The sequence below is a fragment of the Lampris incognitus genome, chromosome 16 (genome assembly GCF_029633865.1).
Source record: "Lampris incognitus isolate fLamInc1 chromosome 16, fLamInc1.hap2, whole genome shotgun sequence".
Taxonomy (NCBI): Eukaryota; Metazoa; Chordata; class Actinopteri; order Lampriformes; family Lampridae; genus Lampris; species Lampris incognitus.
The window spans coordinates 4437525-4460275 of NC_079226.1; the positions used below are offsets into that span (position 1 = coordinate 4437525).

General features: G+C 45.8%; 1 protein-coding gene across 1 annotated transcript in view; it reads right to left on the bottom strand.

Annotated features, from left to right (window-relative positions):
• The window catches only part of mapkbp1 (mitogen-activated protein kinase binding protein 1), a 90606-nt gene that overhangs the window by 39358 nt on the left and 28497 nt on the right, over positions 1 to 22751 (bottom strand). Inside the window, exons 3-9 of the mRNA XM_056296292.1 lie at positions 15450 to 15512; positions 14542 to 14599; positions 11030 to 11200; positions 10066 to 10203; positions 8102 to 8284; positions 6510 to 6527; positions 3606 to 3766 (exon numbers count right to left, since the gene is read on the bottom strand). Of these exons, the coding sequence (XP_056152267.1) occupies positions 3606 to 3766; positions 6510 to 6527; positions 8102 to 8284; positions 10066 to 10203; positions 11030 to 11200; positions 14542 to 14599; positions 15450 to 15512 (792 nt within the window). The remainder of the gene's footprint in view (positions 1 to 3605; positions 3767 to 6509; positions 6528 to 8101; positions 8285 to 10065; positions 10204 to 11029; positions 11201 to 14541; positions 14600 to 15449; positions 15513 to 22751) is intronic.

The window sequence follows — 22751 nt, forward strand, 5'->3', positions numbered from 1 at the left end:
TAAAAATTTGTCACAATTTTTCAGAGCTGCTAGCAGAACACATCCGCCATATTCGGCGCCGACCTCGTGGTTCTCGTTTTGTTTTTACATTTTTGCTATTTACTTAGACATTATGTCATTTATATACTATTTACATAAGGAGTGCCATATTTCAATGTGCGACACCTACAGTCAGGATGAAGAGAAATCCTCTTCATCATGACTGTAGGTGCCGTTAAGCTAGCGGGCCGTCCTCGTCTGATCCCAGTGTTTGATTTATTTACGAGAAAAGCCCTGCTAAAGGGCAATAAAAGTGTGCTGTGGGATGAGACGAGTATGGAACTACCACCACTTCATAATGTTTACACCACCCGCTGCAAAAGCGCAACACATCACTAAGGACACCCCCACCCCACTCAGGTTCTGTTCTCGCTCCTCCCATCTAAAAAAGGTTAGCAGAGCATCAAATCCCACCAGCCGCCTTAGGAACAGTCTCTTCCCACAGGCAGCCAGGCTGTCCAACAGCTGACACACCCATATGCACCTCACACTGTTGTGTTATCCTGTACTTCACTATGTTGTGTATATAATGTATGAATTCATGTGTACATAGTCTATGTGGTTTTGGGGTGGCGTGTGCTTGAGTCCTTGTGTCCTAGTGTTCTTTGTGTCCTTGTGTCCTAGTGTTGTGTCCTTGTGTCCTAGTGTTCTGTGTCCTTGTGTTCTTTGTGTCCTTGTGTCCTAGTGTTCTTTGTGTCCTTTTGTTCTTTGTGTCCTAGTGTTCTTTGTGTCCTTGAGTCCTAGTGTTCTTTCTGTCCTTGTGTCCTAGTGTTCTTTGTGTCCTTGTGTTCTTTGTGTCCTTGTGTCCTAGTGTTGTGTCCTTGTGTCCTAGTGTTCTTTGTGTCCTAGTGTTCTTTGTGTCCTTGTGTCTTAGTGTTCTTTGTGTCCTTTTGTTCTTTGTGTCCTAGTGTTCTTTGTGTCCTTGAGTCCTAGTGTTCTTTCTGTCCTTGTGTCCTAGTGTTCTTTGTGTCCTTGTGTTCTTTGTGTCCTTGTGTCCTAGTGTTGTGTCCTTGTGTCCTAGTGTTCTTTGTGTCCTTGTGTCCTAGTGTTCTTTGTGTCCTTGTGTCCTAGTGTTCTTTGTGTCCTTTTGTTCTTTGTGTCCTAGTGTTCTTTGTGTCCTTGAGTCCTAGTGTTCTTTGTGTCCTTGTGTCCTAGTGTTCTTTAGATCCTCGTGTTCTTTGTGTCCTAATGTTCTTTGTGTCCTTGTGTTCTTTGTGTCCTTGTGTCCTAGTGTTGTGTCCTTGTGTCCTAGTGTTCTTTGTGTCCTTGTGTCCTAGTGTTCTTTGTGTCCTTGTGTCCTAGTGTTCTTTGTGTCCTTTTGTTCTTTGTGTCCTAGTGTTCTTTGTGTCCTTGAGTCCTAGTGTTCTTTGTGTCCTTGTGTCCTAGTGTTCTTTGTGTCCTCGTGTTCTTTGTGTCCTTGAGTCCTAATGTTCTTTGTGTCCTTGTGTCCTAGTGTTCTTTGTGTCCTCGTGTTCTTTGTGTCCTTGAGTCCTAGTGTTCTTTGTGTCCTTGTGTCCTAGTGTTCTTTGTGTCCTAGTGTTCTTTGTGTCCTTGAGTCCTAGTGTTCTTTGTGTCCTTGTGTCCTAGTGTTCTTTGTATCCTCGTGTTCTTTGTGTCCTTGAGTCCTAATGTTCTTTGTGTCCTTGTGTCCTAGTGTTCTTTGTATCCTCGTGTTCTTTGTGTCCTTGAGTCCTAATGTTCTTTGTGTCCTTGTGTTCTTTGTGTCCTTGAGTCCTAATGTTCTTTGTGTCCTCGTGTTCTTTGTGTCCTTGAGTCCTAATGTTCTTTGTATCCTCGTGTTCTTTGTGTCCTTGAGTCCTAATGTTCTTTGTGTCCTTGTGTCCTAGTGTTCTTTGTATCCTCGTGTTCTTTGTGTCCTTGAGTCCTAATGTTCTTTGTGTCCTAATGTTCTTTGTGTCCTTGAGTCCTAATGTTCTTTGTGTCCTTGTGTTCTTTGTGTCCTTGTGTCCTAGTGTTCTTTGTGTCCTTGTGTCCTAGTGTTCTTTCTGTCCTTGTGTCCTAGTGCTCTTTGTGTCCTCGTGTTCTTTGTGTCCTAGTGTTCTTTGTGTCCTTGTGTTCTTTGTGTCCTTGTGTTAGGGCAGACAGAGTGTGAGCACAAGAATTTAATTGTATTCTAAATACATATGACAATAAAGTTGAACTTGATTTCCTCTATACGTGTTGTGTTTCTCTGCATGTTGTGTTCCTCTACGTGTTGTGTTCCTCTGCGTGTTGTGTTTCTCTGCGTGTTGTGTTTCTCTGCGTGTTGTGTTGCTCTGCGTGTTGTGTTCCTCTGCGTGTTGTGTTCCTCTGCGTGTTGTGTTGCTCTGCGTGTTGTGTTCCTCTACGTGTTGTGTTCCTCTGCATGTTGTGTTTCTCTGCGTGTTGTGTTGCTCTGCGTGTTGTGTTCCTCTGCGTGTTGTGTTCCTCTGCGTGTTGTGTTGCTCTGCGTGTTGTGTTTCTCTGCGTGTTGTGTTCCTCTGCGTGTTGTGTTGCTCTGCGTGTTGTGTTGCTCTACGTGTTGTGTTGCTCTACGTGTTGTGGTTCCAGCAGAAGGGAATTGTGGCTTCTCACTGTGGTCTAAACAAACCGTCTTTTCACAACCCCCCCCCCTTCCTGAGGGAGAGGGAGAAAATGATGATGAGGAAACTGCATATGGATGAGGCACATACCAGACAGCCTACACACTCATTCACACACACACACACACACACACACACACACACACACACACACACACACACACACACACACACACACACACACACACACACACTCCAAAAGGCAAAGACACATGCATATATAATATACACACACACACACAGCCTGAGGGTTAACAGTCTACTGTTGTGTTTCCTCCACTGGATTCAACCTCTGAACCTCACAATCGATACACGCACAAGACAGACACACACGCCTACACACACACACATGCACAACACAGACACACACGCCTACACACACACACACATACACACATACATGCACAACACAGACACACACGCCTACACACACACACACGCACAACAGACACAGACACACGCCTACACACACACACACACACACCACAACACAAAGACACATGCATATATAATATTTACTCATACACACACACACACACACACACACAGCCTGAGGGTTAACAGTCTGCTGTTGAGTTTTCTCCACTGGATTCAACCTCTGAACCTCACAATCAACACACACACACACACGCACAACACAGACACACACACACACACTCACATGTACGCACACGCACAAATCTGCATGAAGTTTATTACAAGTCTCTTCTATCTATTATTCAAGTTGTGTGCATTTGTGTGCATGTGATATTGTGTGTGTGAGTGTACACGCATGTGCATGTGTTATTGTGTGTGTGTGTGTGTACACGCATGTGCATGTGTTATTGTGTGTGTGTGTGTGTGTACACACATGTGCATATGTTATTTTGTGTGTGTCTGTGTTCATGTGTGTATGTGGATTTGTGTGTGTGTGTGTGTGTGTATGAAAGAGAGAGAGCGGTGTGTGTGTGTGTGTGTGTGTGTGTGTGTGTGTGTGTGTCTTACCTGGCGTCTACCAGGCTGGCGATGTCGGCGCCCAGGCAGTGTGGGCGGGGCAAAGTACACAGGAAGTGCAGGTTGATGGGGCTGAAGGCTCGCACCGTCCCGTCAGCACAACCACAGAAGATCAACTCCTCCGATACAGACAGACAGGTGGCCTGAGACGTCTGCACAGACACACACACACACACAGACAGACAGGTTATACACACACACACACACACACACACACACACACACACGTTATAAACACACACACACGTTATAAACACACACACACACACGTTATAAACACACACACACGTTATAAACACACACACACGTTATAAACACACACACACACGTTATAAACACACACACACACACACACGTTATAAACACACACATACACACACGTTATAAACAGACACACACACACACACACGTTATAAACACACACACACACACGTTATAAACACACACACACACGTTATAAACACACACATACACACACGTTATAAACAGACACACACACACACGTTATAAACACACACATACACACATGTTATAAACAGACACACACACACACACATGTTATAAACACACACACACACACGTTATAAACACACACACACACACGTTATAAACACACACACGTTATAAACACACACACACACACGTTATAAACACACACACACACGTTATAAACACACACACACACACACACACACACACACACACACACACACACACACAGACACACGTTATAAACACACAGATGGATAGACAGACAGACAGACAGACAGACAGAGTTGGTACTGCCAGGTCCCACCCCTCTTCTTCCTGTCTTGGTCTTTCCTAGCGTTCGGTATAGCTCAGTCTTTTCGCTCTCAGACTCTCTGTCTGTCTCTCTCGTCTTTTCCTGTCCTTTTTCAAGCTTTAGTTTTTCTGTCCCGTTGTCTTTCTCTCTGTTCTCGGTCTTTCCCTTGTGTTTCCATTCCTGTCACTTGGCCTTCATGCTGTCCTCTCTCCATCTCTTCCACCTCTCATCTGTCTCTTCACGTCCTTGGTACGGAGGTGGAGGACAGATAGGTCCACGGTGTGAAGACACTACCCAGAGTCATGTGTGTTTACATGACAACCGGCCAGTCTGACCAGAGCACAGCACACCTCCACCAGACCGTCTGACTAACCTGCCCACACCAAGCCTGTCTGCCCGCTTATCTATCTGTCTGTCTGTCTGTCTTTATCTATCTGTCTGTCTGTCTGATTATCTGTCTGTCTGTTTATCTGTCTGTCTATCTGTCTGTTTATCTGTCTGTCTGCCTGATTATCTGTCTGTCTGCCTGTTTATCTATCTGTCTGTCTGTCTGATTATCTGTCTGCCTGAGTATCTGTCGGTCTGCCTGTTTATCTATCTGTCTGTCTGTTTATCTGTCGGTCTGCCTGTTTATCTATCTGTCTGTCTGTCTGATTATCTGTCTGCCTGAGTATCTGTCGGTCTGCCTGTTTATCTATCTGTCTGTCTGTCTGTCTTTATCTATCTGTCTGTCTGTTTATCTGTCGGTCTGCCTGATTATCTATCTGTCTGTCTGTTTATCTATCTGTCTGTCTGTTTATCTGTCGGTCTGCCTGATTATCTATCTGTCTGTCTGTCTGTCTTTATCTATCTGTCTGTCTGTTTATCTATCTGTCTGTCTTTCTGTCTGCTTATCAATCTGCCTGTCTGTTTATCTGTCTGTCTTTCTGTCTGCCTGTTTACCTACCTGTCTATGTATCTCTCTGTCTGTATATCTAACTGTCTGTCTGCCTGTCTGTTGCATCCCTCGGGTTTTCAAGGCAACAAAAGAAGTGCTGTGACCTCTGACCCTGCTGAGCCTACGGTGACTGTTTCCTGACGCGCCCTAAAAACGCCGTGTGTTTGGAGACATGCTGCCGGGCAGGTGTCCGAGGAGGAACCAGGACACAAGTGTCGGGTGGTTTTTCCAGTGGAATGCTGCTGGAATGTTTCGGAGGCTCCGGGCAGCTTTCTCTCACACACAGCCTGACTGTTCCCTCCCGCCTGGGCTTCCTCACTTTGCTCTGTTCACAAGTGATGGTGCTGGTGGATGCTGAGAGATGCGGACGGTGTGTGATGTGAGCTGCCGCGTTCAAACATCAGTGAATGAGGATGAGGGGGCGGGGTGGACAATCACTCAGCCAATGGTGAGGACTGCTGGTCATGATTGACGGCCATGTGGTGTGAATCTGTCCAAAGTAGTGAGAGAGAGAACTCGGCCACGTTTGAGAGATGAGGTGGCAGAGGGCCGCTGGGTCAGTCCGTCCAGCAAACGCTAACATTTCATTTTGTGTTGATCTTTCTTTTTTGGGGGGGGGGGGGGGTTGTACTTGGTTGTACTTGGCCAATCGCCCCAGTCTTCCGAGCCGTCCCGGTCACTGCTCCACCCCCTCTGCCGCTCCAGGGAGGGCTGCAGACTACCACATGCCTCCTCCCATACATGTGGAGTCACCAGCCGCTTCTTTTCACCTGACAGTGAGGAGTTTCACCAGGGGGACGTAGCACATGGGAGGATCACGCTATTCCCCCCAGTTACCCCTCCCCCCCGAACAGCCTCCCGATTGACCAGAGGAGGCGCTAGTGCAGCGACCAGGACACATACCCACATCCGGCTTCCCACCCGTAGACACGGCCAATTGTGTCTGTAGGGACGCCTGACCAAGCCGGAGGCAACGCGGGGATTCGAACCAGCGATTCCCATGTTGGTAGGCAACGGAATAGACCACCATGCCACCCGGATGCCCATTTTGTGTTGATCTTTGTTAGTATTTAACACAAAGACGCTTTGAGGCATCGTCATCATCACTTGCTGAACGGACTGAGCTGAGATGAAGATGCGGAGCGCCATGTGGAGCTTAATCTGACAGACTTACTGTGATAGAGTCCAGTTTCTAGACAGGAGAACAGGAGGAGAGGGAACAGAACGTGACCCGCGTTAGACAGCGACTAAACTCAGACCGCCAAACAGAAGGACACACAAACATCTTTACAGAAGATAAATGTGTCACTTGTCCCGCCTGTCCCAAACAAACCTCAGGGACCAAAAACTCCACATTCATGCAAATACCCTTCACAGTTGAAGTAGTAATAGTAATGCTAGATGTAGCAGTATTACTACTGCAGATAGTATGAGTAGTGGTAGTATCAGCAGTAACGTAGCAGTATTGATAAGCTGCACTAGTAATAATACTACTACTAAATGTGGTGCTGGTGATATAGAAAATAACATCACAATGACCATAAGCAATTCCACATGATGCATACAGTGGGTATACAGAGTCTACACCCTGTTAAAATGGCAGGGCTTTGTGCCGTAAGAAAAACAAAAACAAAAAGAAACCAAGATAAATCATGGCGGCAGAACTTTTTCCACTTTTTTTCTAAAAACTGCAACCTATAAAATTAAAAACATTTTATGGGGAAAAAAATAAAAATATAAGCCATACTATAACCTGGCTGCATTAAGTGTGCACACCCTTTCATATACTATGAAAATAAGAAATAACAAAAATACATAAATAAATGTTAAAAAATAATAACTATGACAATAATAATAATAAAAATAAATAATAAAATTTAAAAAAATATTTTTTTTAAATGAAACCAAGATAAATCATGTCAGAACTTTTCCATTTATTTATTTTTAAATTGCAACCTATAAAAATAAAGTGAAAAACATTTTAGGGGAAAAAAGAAAAATATAAAACATACTTTTATAATTGGGGGTGTGCCAATTATACCCACACCCACATCCGGCTTCCCACCCACAGGCACGACCAATTGTGTCTGTAGGGACGCCCGACCAAGCCAGAGGTAACGCGGGGATTCGAACCGGCGATCCCCGTGTTGGTAGGCAACGGAATAGACCACCACAAATACCACGCCCCCAAAAATACCATGTCTAGAATCCACCTGAGGTTGATCCCATTAAACTGTTTGGTAATGTCAAGTATAACGTCAAACCAAAAACAGTTTTCAAATAATACTCCCTCAAATATTTCACACCTTGTTTTGGGAGAAGCTGTAGGGAATAGGTTCTCCTGATCATTAAATTAGACAACAAAATTGTGCATCTCAATATGACAATATCCAAATTCCATATCTATAAAATACCACTGAAAGATGACAGACAATAATTCTGAATTATTACCCTGTCCTTGGTAACAGTAACAGTAGTATTAATAGCAAAAGTGACAGTAATCATAGTAGCAGCAGTAGCTCCAGACTAGTGGTCGGGGGGAAGGCAGCTGCATAGTTAGAACATGTTTAACATCACTAAGTAAAACCAGTCAGGTTCTCTTTCATTGCAAATCCAAAGACCTCCTCCGGGGGAAAAGAATGTTTTAGTGTCCCGTAAAGAGACAGAAACACATTCGCGTGTGAGATGGCAGCAGCTTGTACAACACTGATACTCATTCTATCCCGCGTGGCGTACACGGCTAACTGACTTAGCTAGCAGACTCACCCGTAGCTCCACCCACTTGTCCAGGAGGCGGCGGTCGTTGAACTCGCAGAGGAGGCCGGAGGAGGTGATGCAGAAGGTGGAGGAGGCCTGCCGGCCCCTGCCACATGCCACATCGCTAAAGAAGTTGTTCCTAAGCTCCCCCAGAAGCCCCGCCCGCCCCAGCAGTGGCACAGTAGCGTTAACCTGGAGGAGGAGGAGGAGGAGGAGAAGGGATTGATGAAGGAGAAGTCGCTGGGAACAGAATAGGTGTTAGTGCTGACGGTGTAACGTTTTTATCCTTTTCATGCTATCCTTTGGCTAAGCAGACAAAACTAAGCCGTAACACATCAAACATGCCCCACTGAACTAAACCAGGATGCAGCCGGGTTCAACAGTTTAGTAACAAAATGAAACATCCACCCATAACGTAAAAGATAAAATAGAATAAAATAAACACCTTTGCCTTCTCCTTTGCCCAACAGCGGGCACAGGAGAAGGCAAAGGTGGAATCACAATCAATCCGGTGGAATCACAACCGGTGGAAACTATGCTACAGGGCATAGTTTCCACCGCCTGCTCGCCAACAGTACTGGTGGCGGTCACTGGTATCCCAGGCCTCGACTGATCCAGTATGAAAATATGAAAATCTGATGTTTGATCCGCATATACGTATATAACTTCGTTAAAAGAAACACTCAATGGTAGGAAAAGTGCTCAACAAATAAGGAGCCAAATAATCCAGTGATTCAAGTAAATTCTTTATAAATTTAAAGAATTTACTTGAATCACTGGATTTTAGATATATATATAAATACATGCCTTATCAACTACAACCAAGGACAGTCTTTAAAGTTGCTGTACTGGAGATTTACATGCAAAGTAACTGTTTGACTCTTTCGACCTCTGGTGTATTTTAGACATTATCTAAACCATGAATATATAAATCATGAACACCTTTGTGAACCTTCACGCCAGAGCAGAACATTATTTTGGTTTTCATATTTTAATTGTAGTCATTTTGTTGTGTGACACTCTAGGTGACACAATTGTTTTCTCTCAAAAATATTAACTTAAAGCCACAATCCTGAAGAGTTACATGCACAAAAAGTTCTTTGAGACTTTCTATCCATATCTAACACAATAGCTAATGAATCTCCAAATCCTGCAGACTGTAGCAGTGTGTAATGTGGATGGTTGGTGTCTAGTAGGACTTCACCAGGAAAAACGACAGGGCGCATAATGTTTTCATCTTCATCATAGCAGCCAGCTGGGGGAGAGGAAGGCAAGTAGTGTTGAGTGTGAAGAAGAAGTGAAGGTGTTGTGTCTGACCAGCAGATAGTACTACATCAATAAGTACAACTCAGGTTCTGCCAGGTTTTATGGTTTGTTTCTGACACAACAGCCCTGCTGACTCTCATTCAGTCTGAATGGAGCTCAGACACTCACCTCACCACCACCTACATAGGACACACACTGTTAAAACTAAAACCAAGAGATGGATGGAAATAGTGGAGGACATTCATACAATGGAAAAACTGACTCATCGATTGAGACTTACAGTACCTCAGATGGAAGACCAGTGGAAGAAATGGACATGGTTTAAGGAGCAAACACGTGACAACATAATTCATGACAACACTTAAGACTGGAAAGTTAGACCCACAGGAAGCTCTTGTAGTTCATTTTTTGTGTGTTTTTTTTGTTTGTTTGTTTTGAGTTGCCCTGTTGGGCTTGTGTGCAAGTAAATGTAGATAATTCAATGTTTACTTCTGAATGCGGATGCCATGTTTGTATTGACCTAAAAACTTCAATAAAAACTAAAGTGATAAAAAAAAAAAAACTAAAACCAAGAGATTCAGGACTGTAGCTGTAAACGGAGGACAGCAGCATAACTTGTCTGTTGGACACAGAGGATCCTGTAGCTTCCACACAGAATGAGAGCAGCTGTCAGGTGGGATAGAGGTGTTGTGAATGTGGAGCCATACCTTGGAGGACTTGTTGTGTTCCAGGTACCAGAATTTGACATGACGGTTCCCAGCGGTAACAAAGTAGGAGCTGTCGTCAGAAAAGGAGACGGCCATGACTTTACTGGACACCTTATTGGCTGCAACCACCACGTTTTTCTAATGGACCCACACACACACACACACACACACACACACACACAGCAAAACACACACAGGTTTTGAGATTAGACCATCATCTGGATGGACTGGGACGTTTGTGTTTTTGTTGGCCAACTGTTTGCTCACATGAGGACTGTGCACTTAAAGATCACTTAGAGATCCAGTCCAGTGAAAACCATGTTTTTCAATCTAATTGTACATTTCAACATTAGGTTTGTTAATGCGAAGTTACACAAACTATCAGAACTGCTATTGTAGTGAAAATGTGACTAAAGCCCCTTGAGAAACTCTACTCCTGCTTGTCAGTATAGTTAAACCATGTCAGAAAACCAACCAGCTTCTGGTAATAAATGACGTCATCTAATACTCTGATTTGATTGGACAGCCAGTGAATCATCATCATCATCAGTGTGTCAGTTGGTCTGTTTTTGAACAGTTGCCTAGCAACATCATGCTAGTTAGCGAGCTAGCTAGCTAGCTAGCTATCAATAAAGAGTATTGTGAACTCAACCTGCTGAGAATTGTCCGTGTTCAGAGAGAGGGCGCTAACAGTTATAACAAGATGAAGTAATGACTCTCCTAACATTAATATTACCCAGTAAAAGCTGTCTGAATGATAAAAATCATTGGACTGGATCTTTAATGAACACATTGGTGATACACACACAGCATTACAGAATATAAAAAAACCCATCAAAGATACTGAAAATACCGATGATTATCAGATTATCTAAGCTGTCATGAAAAGAAATTTGCAGAAAGTAAGGATGGACATCAAGCAACAGCGACCAGTCAGGTCGTACAGCCAGCAAATCAGGATTACCTTCCAGTTCCAGACGTTGACGATCATGTCATGCTGGTAACCCACACTGACAATGTATTTACTGTTGGGAGAGAACGCCACACATGCCACGCCGTACTTATGTTCCTGTAACTCCACAACCTGCCTGCAGCCCACCACGTCCCACACACGAACCGCAGGCATGTGGCCGCTCTGACAGAGAGAGAGAGAGAGAGAGAGAGACGTTGACAATACAATCTGAAAAAAAGAATGTTCAATTCGAATCCATCTGTCTGTCTGAATCTTTTCAACAGCTTTTCTTGATGTGTGATTTATCAAAGTGTGATGTCAGTTCACCTCTTCTACAGGTGGCTTATTCAACAGTTGAATCAAAGACCAAAAGCAGATCCTGGCAAGGTGGGCTGAACATTTTGAAGCCCTACTTAACCAGCACTCACTAATTGACCAATCCATCCTGGAAGAACTGCCAATTCATCCGCCCATCCCAGACCTTGACCACTCACCAACTTTTCAAGAAGTACGTGCAGCCATCAACTCCGTCAAGAACAATAAGTCCCCTGGCAGTGATGGTGTCTCAGCAGAACTCCTAAAACAAGGGGGATACTTGTGCACCAGAACGATCTATCAGTACATCCTGCAGGACTGGGACCAGGAGAGTGTGCCTCAACAATGAAGGGATGTTAAGATTGCCACCCTGTACAAAAACAGGGGTCACAAGTCCATCTGCAGCAACAGTCATGGCATATCCCTACTAGCTGTTGCAGGCAAGGTCCTAGCAAAGGTCATGTTATGCAGGATGGTGATGCACTTGACAGAACATCTGCTGCCAGAGTCACAGTGCGGTTTCAGGAAGAACAGGAGTACTGTGGATATGATTTTCACAGTAAGACAGCTTCAAGAAAAGTGTCGTGAACAACAGCAGGACCTTTTCATGGCTTTTGTCAACCTCTCCAAAGCTTTTGACACTGTGAATTGAGAGCTACTTTAGAAAATCCTGAGCAAGTTTGGCTGTCCAAGCAAATTTGTGAACACTCTATCACAGTTCCATGATGGGATGGTGGCACAGGTGGCCATAGCAGGATAGGAATCAGCGCCCTTTAATGTATGCAATGGAGTGAGGCAGGAGTGTGTGCTGGCACCGGTACTCTTCAACATTTACCTCCTATGTGTCACAAAACTTTTTCATAGAGATCTGGAAGACAGTAGTGGGCTCACAATAGACTAGGCTACATGGAAATCTCTTCAGCATCTGAAGGTTCCAGGCAACCACCAAATTGTCTGCAGTGCAGGTCCTTGAGCTGCACTACGCAGATGACTGCGCTCTTGTTGCTCACACACTAGAAGACCTGCAAACCATCCCTGATGCAGGTGTGAATGCCTACAGCAGGCTAGGTCTATCAGTCAACACCACCAAGACTGAGCTGTTATGCCAATGGGGGTACAGCCCCATACCCACTATGTCTTCTATATTGAAGACACCTGTCGTCACTATAGAACATCAACCACTCTCAACTGCTCCATCTTTCAAATACCTGCGCAGCATCCTTTCTGAGGGCTGCAACACTGATCACGAAACTCATAATAGAACCAAACAAGCCTCTGTTGCCTTCGGCAAACTCCAACGTAAGGTCTTCCAAAACAAACACCCCCACACCAAAATTGCCATTTACAAAGCTGTCTGCATCACAACTTTCCTATACAACTGTGAAGCCTGGGTCACATACAGCCACCCCCTAGGTTTGCTAGAGTGGTTCCACATAAGGTGTCTGCAGCGAATCATGAGGATCCCGTGGCATGACTGTGTTCCTCATGCTGAGCTTCTTGCTAGGACAAACTGCAAGAGCACAGAAGTCACAGTCACTGAACACCAACTGTGCTGGCTTGGGCATGTCATCAGGATGCCTCAAGAACGCCTACCATGACAAGTCCTGTATGGACAGCTTAATCTGGGCCACCGGTCTGCAGGAGGTCAAAAGAATTGATACAAAGACCAGCTAAAAGCATCACTGAAGAAGTGTTGTATCGACCCCTTGAGACTGGAGTAAGCTGCCATCAACTGTTCCAACTGGCAGGAGATCTGCCACAGAGGTGTAGAACAGCTGGAAATAGAGACGAATGTGAAAAAACAACAGAAAAGACCAAGGAGACACACAACCATGTCTGCCCCCACTAATTCAGACTTCATATGCCCAACGTGCAATAAAACTTGTGGATTAAGAATTGGACTCTACAGTCATCAAAGAACATACCGTTAACGACGAGGGATGTCATCATCAGACTCGATGGAGTACCAGCAAGCGTGTGTGTGTGTGTGTGTGTGTGTGTGTGTGTGTGTGTGTGTGTGTGTGTGTAGGCCTGCAACTCAGTCTGCTCTGAGAAAAAAAGAGTTTGAATTTCATTCATTCATCTCATCTTCAGGCGATTCTCCGGGGTCGGGTCGCGGTGGCAGCAAGCTAAGTAGGGCGCTCCAGACCTCCCTCTCCCAAGCAACGCCCTCCAGCTCCTCCTGGGGGATCCCAAGGCGTTCCCAGGCCAGATTAGACATGTAGTCCCTCCAGCGAGTTCTGGGTCTACCCCGGGGTCTCCTCTCAGTTGGCCGTGCCCTGTAAACCTCCAAAGGAAGGCGCCCAGGGGGCATCCTGATCAGATGCCCGAACCACTTCAACTGGCTCCTTTCGATGCGAAGGAAAAGCGGCTCTACTCCGACCTCCCTCCGGATGTCCAAGTTCCTCACCCTATCTCTAAGGCTGAGCTCAGACACCCTACGGAGGAAACTCATTTCAGTCGCTTGTATCCGTGATCTCACCCTTTCGGTCACCACCCAAAGCTCATGACCCTAGGTGAGAGCTGGAATGAAGATTGACTGGTAAATTGAGAGCTTTGCCTTCCGGCTCAGCTCCCTCTTCACCACAACGTCTGCATTACCGCTGATGCTGCACCAATCCACCTGTCAATCTCCCGCTCCATCCTACCCTCACTCGTCAACAAGACTCTGAGATACTTGAACTCCTTCACCTGAGGCAGTAACTTATCCCCAACCTGGAGGGAGCAATCCACCATTTTCTGGTAGAGAACCATGGCCTCAGATTTGGAGGCGCTGACTCTCATCCCGGCCACTTCACAATCAGCTGCAAACTGCCCCAGTGTGTGCTGGAGGTCACGTTCTGATGAAACCAACAAAACCACATCATCTGCGAAGAGCAGAGATGCAATTCTAATCCTGTGTAACTGGACTCATTTTCAGAGGTCTGATGAAATTCTCTCTCTCTTTCCTACCGGGAGACGCCACAATCTGGCACCTTGCCCTCTGGTGCCATGGCAACCATTAAACCCACACACACACACACACACACACACCCGACATGAAGTGTGAAAGCATTTTGAGCAGAAAACTAATTCTAGCAGTAACATAGTACTTACACAGTATTAACACATTACAAACACAGTACTAACATGGTAATTACATAGTACCAACAGTGCTACCAGAGCATGGGTACAGAAGTAAAGAGAAGTAAAGAGAAACAGCTGCTCACCTCTCCTGTGACCACATATTTCCCATCTGGAGAGAAGGCCAAAGTGGTGATGGTTTTCCTGAGAGAGAGCGAGAAAGAGACAGAGAGAGAGAGAGAGAGAGAGAGAGAGAGAGAGAGAGAGAGAGAGAGAGAGAGAGAGAGAGACAGAGAGAGAGAGAGCGAGAAAGAGACAGAGAGAGAGAGAGAAAGAGACAGAGAGAGAGAGAGACAGAGAGAGAGAGAGAAAGAGAGAGAGAGAGAGAGAGAGAGAGAGTCACATCATATCTGTATGATTTTTTTTAAAGGAAATCCAGATTGTCATATTTCATATGAGACACAGTTGGAAGGTGAATGCTGTTTAGTCAGTAGTGAGTGGTGATAGTTGATTGGTCAGTAGTGGGTGGTGATAGCTGATTGGTCAGTAGTGGGTGGTGACAGTTGATTGGTCAGTAGTGGGTGGTGACAGTTGATTGGTCAGTAGTGGGTGGTGATAGCTGATTGGTCAGTAGTGGGTGGTGATAGTAGATTGGTCAGTAGCGGGTCGTGATGGCTGATTGGTCAGTAGTGGGTGGTGATAGTAGATTGGTCAGTAGCGGGTGGTGATAGTTGATTGGTTAGTAGTGGGTGGTGATAGTAGATTGGTCAGTAGTGGGTGGTGATAGTAGATTGGTCAGTAGCGGGTGGTGATAGTAGATTGGTCAGTAGTGGGTGGTGATAGTAGATTGGTCAATAGCGGGTGGTGATAGCTGATTGGTTAGTAGTGGGTGGTGATAGTAGATTGGTCAGTAGTGGGTGGTGATAGTAGATTGGTCAGTAGTGGGTGGTAATAGTAGATTGGTCGGGTCGTTAGTTAAAGCTGATTGATTAGTCAGGCACTGACATCCGATTGGTTGAACAGGTGTTGCGGCTGATTGGCTGCTGGTTCATACCTGGCATGGTTGACGATGTGATGCTGTTTGTTCTTGCGAGGATTCAGCAGAACGACCACACACCTACACACACACACACACACACACACACCAGGAAGACGGTAAATGTACAGAAGCACACAGCAAACTTCAGCCAGGCAATGTGTGTGTGTGTGTGTGTGTGTGTGTGTGTGTGTGTGTGTGTGTGTGTGTGTGTGTTGTAGCAGAGGTCTTTTAGATCATCTGTCCAGCTACGGCTTGTCCGACATCAAATAACAAAATGGCTTCTAGCATGACCTTTGACCTCACAGGTGGAACACAAAGAGGCGCACTATGCACTGTATCGAGGGTGGTTAGCAATAGTTACCGGGGCCAACCGCCATCTTGGAGAAGGTTCTCCTCTTTTCGTCCCCACTGTGTTCACATAAGGATCGTGTCTGAAGCTCCTCCCAGCTCACACAAACTAAACATCATCTTCGTTTGGCCAGAGAAAGACGATGATGACAACATCACCCTCTCCGTTACCATTTCTCTTCCAATATGGTGGCATGACCCTGGTAACCATAGTAACCACTCCGTGAACATTCGCTGACGGCCTCTGGGTCATTCTGTGACCTCAGACGCAGAGAGACGACCGGCTGATTTTGATCCTGGACGTTTTACAGACGGAGAGGAGTAAAACTCTGACCACAACAGAGGAACATGAACAGAGAAGAAGACGGGGAGGGGCTGTGCCCTCCAGGTGGAGAGACAGAGAGAGAGACAGACACAGAGACAGAGAGACAGACACAGAGACAGAGAGACAGAGAGACAGAGAGAGAGACAGACACAGAGACAGAGACAGAGACAGAGAGAGAGAGAGAGAGACAGGGAGATGCATAGCGGAGTTAAACTGTTTGCTTTGCTGGTGAAAGTGTTACCTCATCTCTGCTGTAGGGGGCAGACAGTGAGTGGCTTGAGAGGAATGCTGGATGAATATTTCCTCACACTGACAACCTGTCAGTACTGATAAGCTGAGGTATGTTCATCAATGTGCAAACCAGAATGAAGACTCTTCCACTCCAACCCAACAACGTAAACTGAGACAGGAAGTAGCATAACTACAAAGAACACAGGCCTATGAAACCACAATACATCACCTTTCTGACAGTATCACAATATATCACCTTTCTTACAGCATCACAATATATCACCTTTCTGATAGCATCACAATATATCACCTTTCTTACAGCATCACAATATATCACCTTTCTTACAGCGTCACAATATATCACCTTTCTTACAGCATCACAATATATCACCTTTCTGACAGCATCACAATATATCACCTTTCTTACAGCATCACAATATATCACCTTTCTTACAGTATCACAATATATCACCTTTCTTACAGCATCACAATATGTCACCTTTCTTACAGTATCACAATATCACCTTTCTTACAGCATCACAATATATCACCTTTCTTACAGCATCACAATATATCACCTTTCTTACAGTATCACACTATATCACCTTTCTTACAGCATCACAATATATCACCTTTCTTACAGTATCACACTATATCACCTCTTACAGCATCACAATATATCACCTTTCTGACAGTATCACAATATATCACCTTTCTTACAGCATCACAATATATCACCTTTCTTACAGCATCACAATATATCACCTTTCTGACAGCATCACAATATATCACCTTTCTTACAGCATCACAATATATCACCTTTCTTACAGCGTCACAATATATCACCTTTCTTACAGCATCACAATATATCACCTTTCTTACAGTATCACAATATATCACCTTTCTGACAGTATCACACTATATCACCTTTCTTACAGCATCACAATATATCACCTTTCTTACAGCATCACAATATATCACCTTTCTTACAGTATCACACTATATCACCTTTCTTACAGCATCACAATATATCACCTTTCTTACAGTATCACAATATGTCACCTTTCTTACAGTATCACAATATATCACGATATATTGAATTGTAACCCCTGTATCGTGATACGTATCATATTGCCAGATTCTCGCCAATACACACAGCCTTACAAAGGACAAAGCACAAAAAAAAACTACACAAACAGTTGACAGCACAGTTCACTCAGTGCAACACAGTCCAAAAATGTCACTGTCCAGAGAATGAACGCCAGCCAGGATGACTTGTCGGCTGATCTGCATGGGCTAGCAGTTAGCTTAGCCTGCCCCGCTTCCGGGTCTTGTCAAACCGGCCTCGGTGTTTCCTCCTTGGGTGCGGCTCCAGCAGGGCCGTGGTCTCTGGGCCCACCGGACATAGCAGACCAGGATCCCCCAGTCAATCCACCGCCAACTCTCCCAGCCAGACACCTCCGACGCACCTCCCCGCTCTCCACACCAAAAACACAGCCAAGGCTAGGCAAGGCCGCCACCAGACCACCCTCGGTATTATCAGAACTTTGAAAAAAAAATCCCCCTTTTCTACCCAATTGTATCCCGCCAATTACCCTACTCTTTCGAGCCGTCCCCATCACTGCTCCACCCCCTCTGCCGATCCAGGGAGGGTTGCAGACTACCCACAGTCGCCAGCCGCTTCTTTTCACCTGACAGTGAGGAGCTTCACCGGGGGGGTGTGGTGCGTGGGAGGATCACGCTATTCCCCCCAAGTTCCCCCTCCCCCCTGAACAGGCGCCCTGACCAACCAGAGAAGGCGCTAGTGCAGCGACCAGGACACATTCCCACATCCAGCTTCTCACCTGCAGACACGGCCAATTGTATCTGTAGGGACGCCCGACCAAGCCGGAGGTAACACGGGGATTCAAACCACTGATCCCCGCATTGGTAGGCAACGGAATAGACCATCACCCCACCTGGACGCCCAGGACATATGCGTTTTTGTCTTTGTGTTGCACTGCTGTGGACAGGGGGAAACAATATTTTGCTTCAATTCATGTGCGCAAGAGCATGAAATGAAACGACAAATACATTTTGCTTATTCTGATATCACAGTTTACCCTGTTCATGTGTCTGCTCATGTGTCTGCATGGTCCAGTCTACTTTACTGCTCATGTGTCTGCATGGTTCATCCCACTTTACTGCTCATGTGTCTGCATGGTTCATCCCACTTTACTGCTCATGTGTCTGCATGGTCTAGTCTACTTTACTGCTCATGTGTCTGCATGGTCCAGTCTACTTTACTGCTCATGTGTCTGCATGGTTCATCCCACTTTACTGCTCATGTGTCTGCATGGTTCATCCCACTTTACTGCTCATGTGTCTGCATGGTCTAGTCTACTTTACTGCTCATGTGTCTGCATGGTCCAGTCTACTTTACTGCTCATGTGTCTGCATGGTTCATCCCACTTTACTGCTCATGTGTCTGCATGGTCCAGTCTACTTTACTGCTCATGTGTCTGCATGGTTCATCCCACTTTACTGCTCATGTGTCTGCATGGTCCAGTCTACTTTACTGCTCATGTGTCTGCATGGTCCAGTCTACTTTACTGCTCATGTGTCTGCATGGTCCATTCCACTTTACTGCTCATGTGTCTGCATGGTCCAGCCTACTTTACTGCTCATGTGTCTGCATGGTTCATCCCACTTTACTGCTCATGTGTCTGCATGGTTCATCCCACTTTACTGCTCATGTGTCTGCATGGTCTAGTCTACTTTACTGCTCATGTGTCTGCATGGTCCAGTCTACTTTACTGCTCATGTGTCTGCATGGTTCATCCCACTTTACTGCTCATGTGTCTGCATGGTTCAGTCTACTTTACTGCTCATGTGTCTGCATGGTTCATCCCACTTTACTGCTCATGTGTCTGCATGGTCCAGTCTACTTTACTGCTCATGTGTCTGCATGGTCCATTCCACTTTACTGCTCATGTGTCTGCATGGTTCAGTCTACTTTACTGCTCATGTGTCTGCATGGTCCAGTCTACTTTACTGCTCATGTGTCTGCATGGTCCATTCCACTTTACTGCTCATGTGTCTGCATGGTTCAGTCTACTTTACTGCTCATGTGTCTGCATGGTTCAGTCTACTTTACTGCTCATGTGTCTGCATGGTCTAGTCTACTTTACTGCTCATGTGTCTGCATGGTCCATTCCACTTTACTGCTCATGTGTCTGCATGGTCCAGCCTACTTTACTGCTCATGTGTCTGCATGGTCCATTCCACTTTACTGCTCATGTGTCTGCATGGTCTAGTCTACTTTACTGCTCATGTGTCTGCATGGTCCATTCCACTTTACTGCTCATTTCTCTGCATGGTCCAGTCCACTTTACTGCTCATGTGTCTGCATGGTCCATTCCACTTTACTGCTCATGTGTCTGCATGGTCCAGCCTACTTTACTGCTCATGTGTCTGCATGGTCCAGCCCACTTTACTGCTCATGTGTCTGCATGATCTAGTCTACTTTACTGCTCATGTGTCTGCATGGTCCAGTCTACTTTACTGCTCATGTGTCTGCATGGTCCATTCCACTTTACTGCTCATGTGTCTGCATGGTCCAGTCCACTTTACTGCTCATGTGTCTGCATGGTCCAGTCTACTTTACTGCTCATGTGTCTGCATGGTCCAGTCTACTTTACTGCTCATGTGTCTGCATGGTCCAGTCTACTTTACTGCTCATGTGTCTGCATGGTCCATTCCACTTTACTGCTCATGTGTCTGCATGGTCCATTCCACTTTACTGCTCATGTGTCTGCATGGTCCAGTCTACTTTACTGCTCATGTGTCTGCATGGTCCATTCCACTTTACTGCTCATGTGTCTGCATGGTCCATTCCACTTTACTGCTCATGTGTCTGCATGGTTCATCCCACTTTACTGCTCATGTGTCTGCATGGTCCATTCCACTTTACTGCTCATGTTTCTGCATGGTCCAGTCTACTTTACTGCTCATGTTTCTGCATGGTCCAGTCTACTTTACTGCTCATGTGTCTGCATGATCTAGTCTACTTTACTGCTCATGTGTCTGCATGGTCCATTCCACTTTACTGCTCCTGTGTCTGCATGGTCCAGTCCACTTTACTGCTCATGTTTCTGCATGGTCCAGTCCACTTTACTGCTCATGTGTCTGCATGGTCCAGTCCACTTTACTGCTCATGTGTCTGCATGGTCCAGTCCACTTTACTGCTCATGTGTCTGTGTGGTCCAGTCCACTTTACTGCTCATGTGTCTGCATGGTCCATTCCACTTTACTGCTCATGTGTCTGTGTGGTCCAGTCCACTTTAATGCTCATGTTTCTGCATGGTCCAGTCCACTTTAATGCTCAGGTTTCTGCATGGTCCAGTCCACTTTACTGCTCATTTCTCTGCATGGTCCATTCCACTTTACTGCTCATGTGTCTGTGTGGTCCAGTCCACTTTACTGCTCATGTGTCTGCATGGTCCATTCCACTTTACTGCTCATTTCTCTACATGGTCCATTCCACTTTACTGCTCATGTGTCTGTGTGGTCCAGTCCACTTTACTGCTCATTTCTCTGCATGGTCCATTCCACTTTACTGCTCATTTCTCTACATGGTCCATTCCACTTTACTGCTCATGTGTCTGTGTGGTCCAGTCCACTTTAATGCTCAGGTTTCTGCATGGTCCAGTCTACTTTACTGCTGTGGGCTTTTGCATTTGACCTATAATATGTTAAGCAGATGGCAGGATGGATAGATGGCCGATAAGAAAGCATTAACATGTTGTATAGTGTGATGTGTGTGTTGGACGGACGTGTTCTACGAGAGGAGCCCGCTGCAGCGGTCCGAGATGTGACTTTCGTTCTTTTCTGGCCCGTTTCCCTGCAGACAGAACCTCATTTGTGTTCGTCCAACAAAAACTGCAGCCGAAGCACTTTTTCATCTGAGTGGGCTGCGTCACACACACACACACACACACACACACACACACACACACACACACACACACACACACACACACACACACACACACACACACACATCTATGCGGTACCTTGCTGGTGAAACATGCATGTGATCAGGTACACACTGTTCCACCCCAGCGCACCCCCGACCGACCCCCCCCCCCAGATCTGCAATGCAGCAGAGAGAGAGAGGTGGGGGAGTGGTCTACTCTGCTCCTCCGTCAGTCCCCCCTCGCCTCCATTTGTCCTGTATTGCACCGCCACATTATTTTCAGTCTCTTTCTGTCTTTCCTGTTCTCTGATTTTCTTTTGCTTCTCTCTCTCTCTGTACACCCCCCCCCCCCCACTTGTCCACTTCTCTGTCTGTCTCCTCTTGTGATCATCATCTCTGCTGTGTCCTTCCACAACCCCCACCTGACACACACACAATGCTCCACTGACCCAGTTTGTGGCGGTACATTTTACCCACAATCCCTGTGACCTCTCCTGGGCAGTGGAGCGGATGCTCAGAGAGACGTGATGAAGATCTGAGGCCGGTTTCATTTGTCTGAAGCCTGAAAACATCAGACGTCCAAGAAAACGTCTCTCATCTGGTTCTACGTAGACAACACTCCACCAGGCTGAACACAAATGATACAAAACACCACAAAAAAACCCAATAACAGATTAAACGCACTCAATGAGAACAACATGAAATTCTGCAAACAAACACAACAACAGACCCCAGAAAGCTGAATCAGCTCATCCGGACAAAACCTTTGCTGAGAGAAACGTTTCATCATCATCATCATCTCAGAGACTTCCTCAGTCTCAGCTGACTGCAGGTACCCCCACCCTTATAAACAATACAGTGGCTGCAGGTGCCCCCACCCTTATAAACACTACAGTGACTGCAGGTACCCCCACCCTTATAAACAATACAGTGGCTGCAGGTGTCCCCACCCTTATAAACAATACAGTGGCTGCAGGTGTCCCCACCCTTATAAACAATACAGTGACTGCAGGTCACTGCACCCTTATAATCAATACAGTGGCTGCAGGTGTCCCCACCCTTATAATCAATACAGTGGCTGCAGGTGTCCCCACCCTTATAATCAATACAGTGGCTGCAGGTGTCCCCACCCTTATAATCAATACAGTGACTGCAGGTACCCCCACCCTTATAATCAATACAGTGGCTGCAGGTGTCCCCACCCTTATAAACAATACAGTGACTGCAGGTACCCCACCCTTATAAACAATACAGTGACTGCAGGTACCCCACCCTTATAAACAATACAGTGACTGCAGGTACCCCCACCCTTATAAACACTACAGTGACTGCAGGTACCCCCACCCTTATAAACAATACAGTGACTGCAGGTGTCCCCACCCTTATAAACACTACAGTGACTGCAGGTGTCCCCACCCTTATAAACACTACAGTGACTGCAGGTGTCCCCACCCTT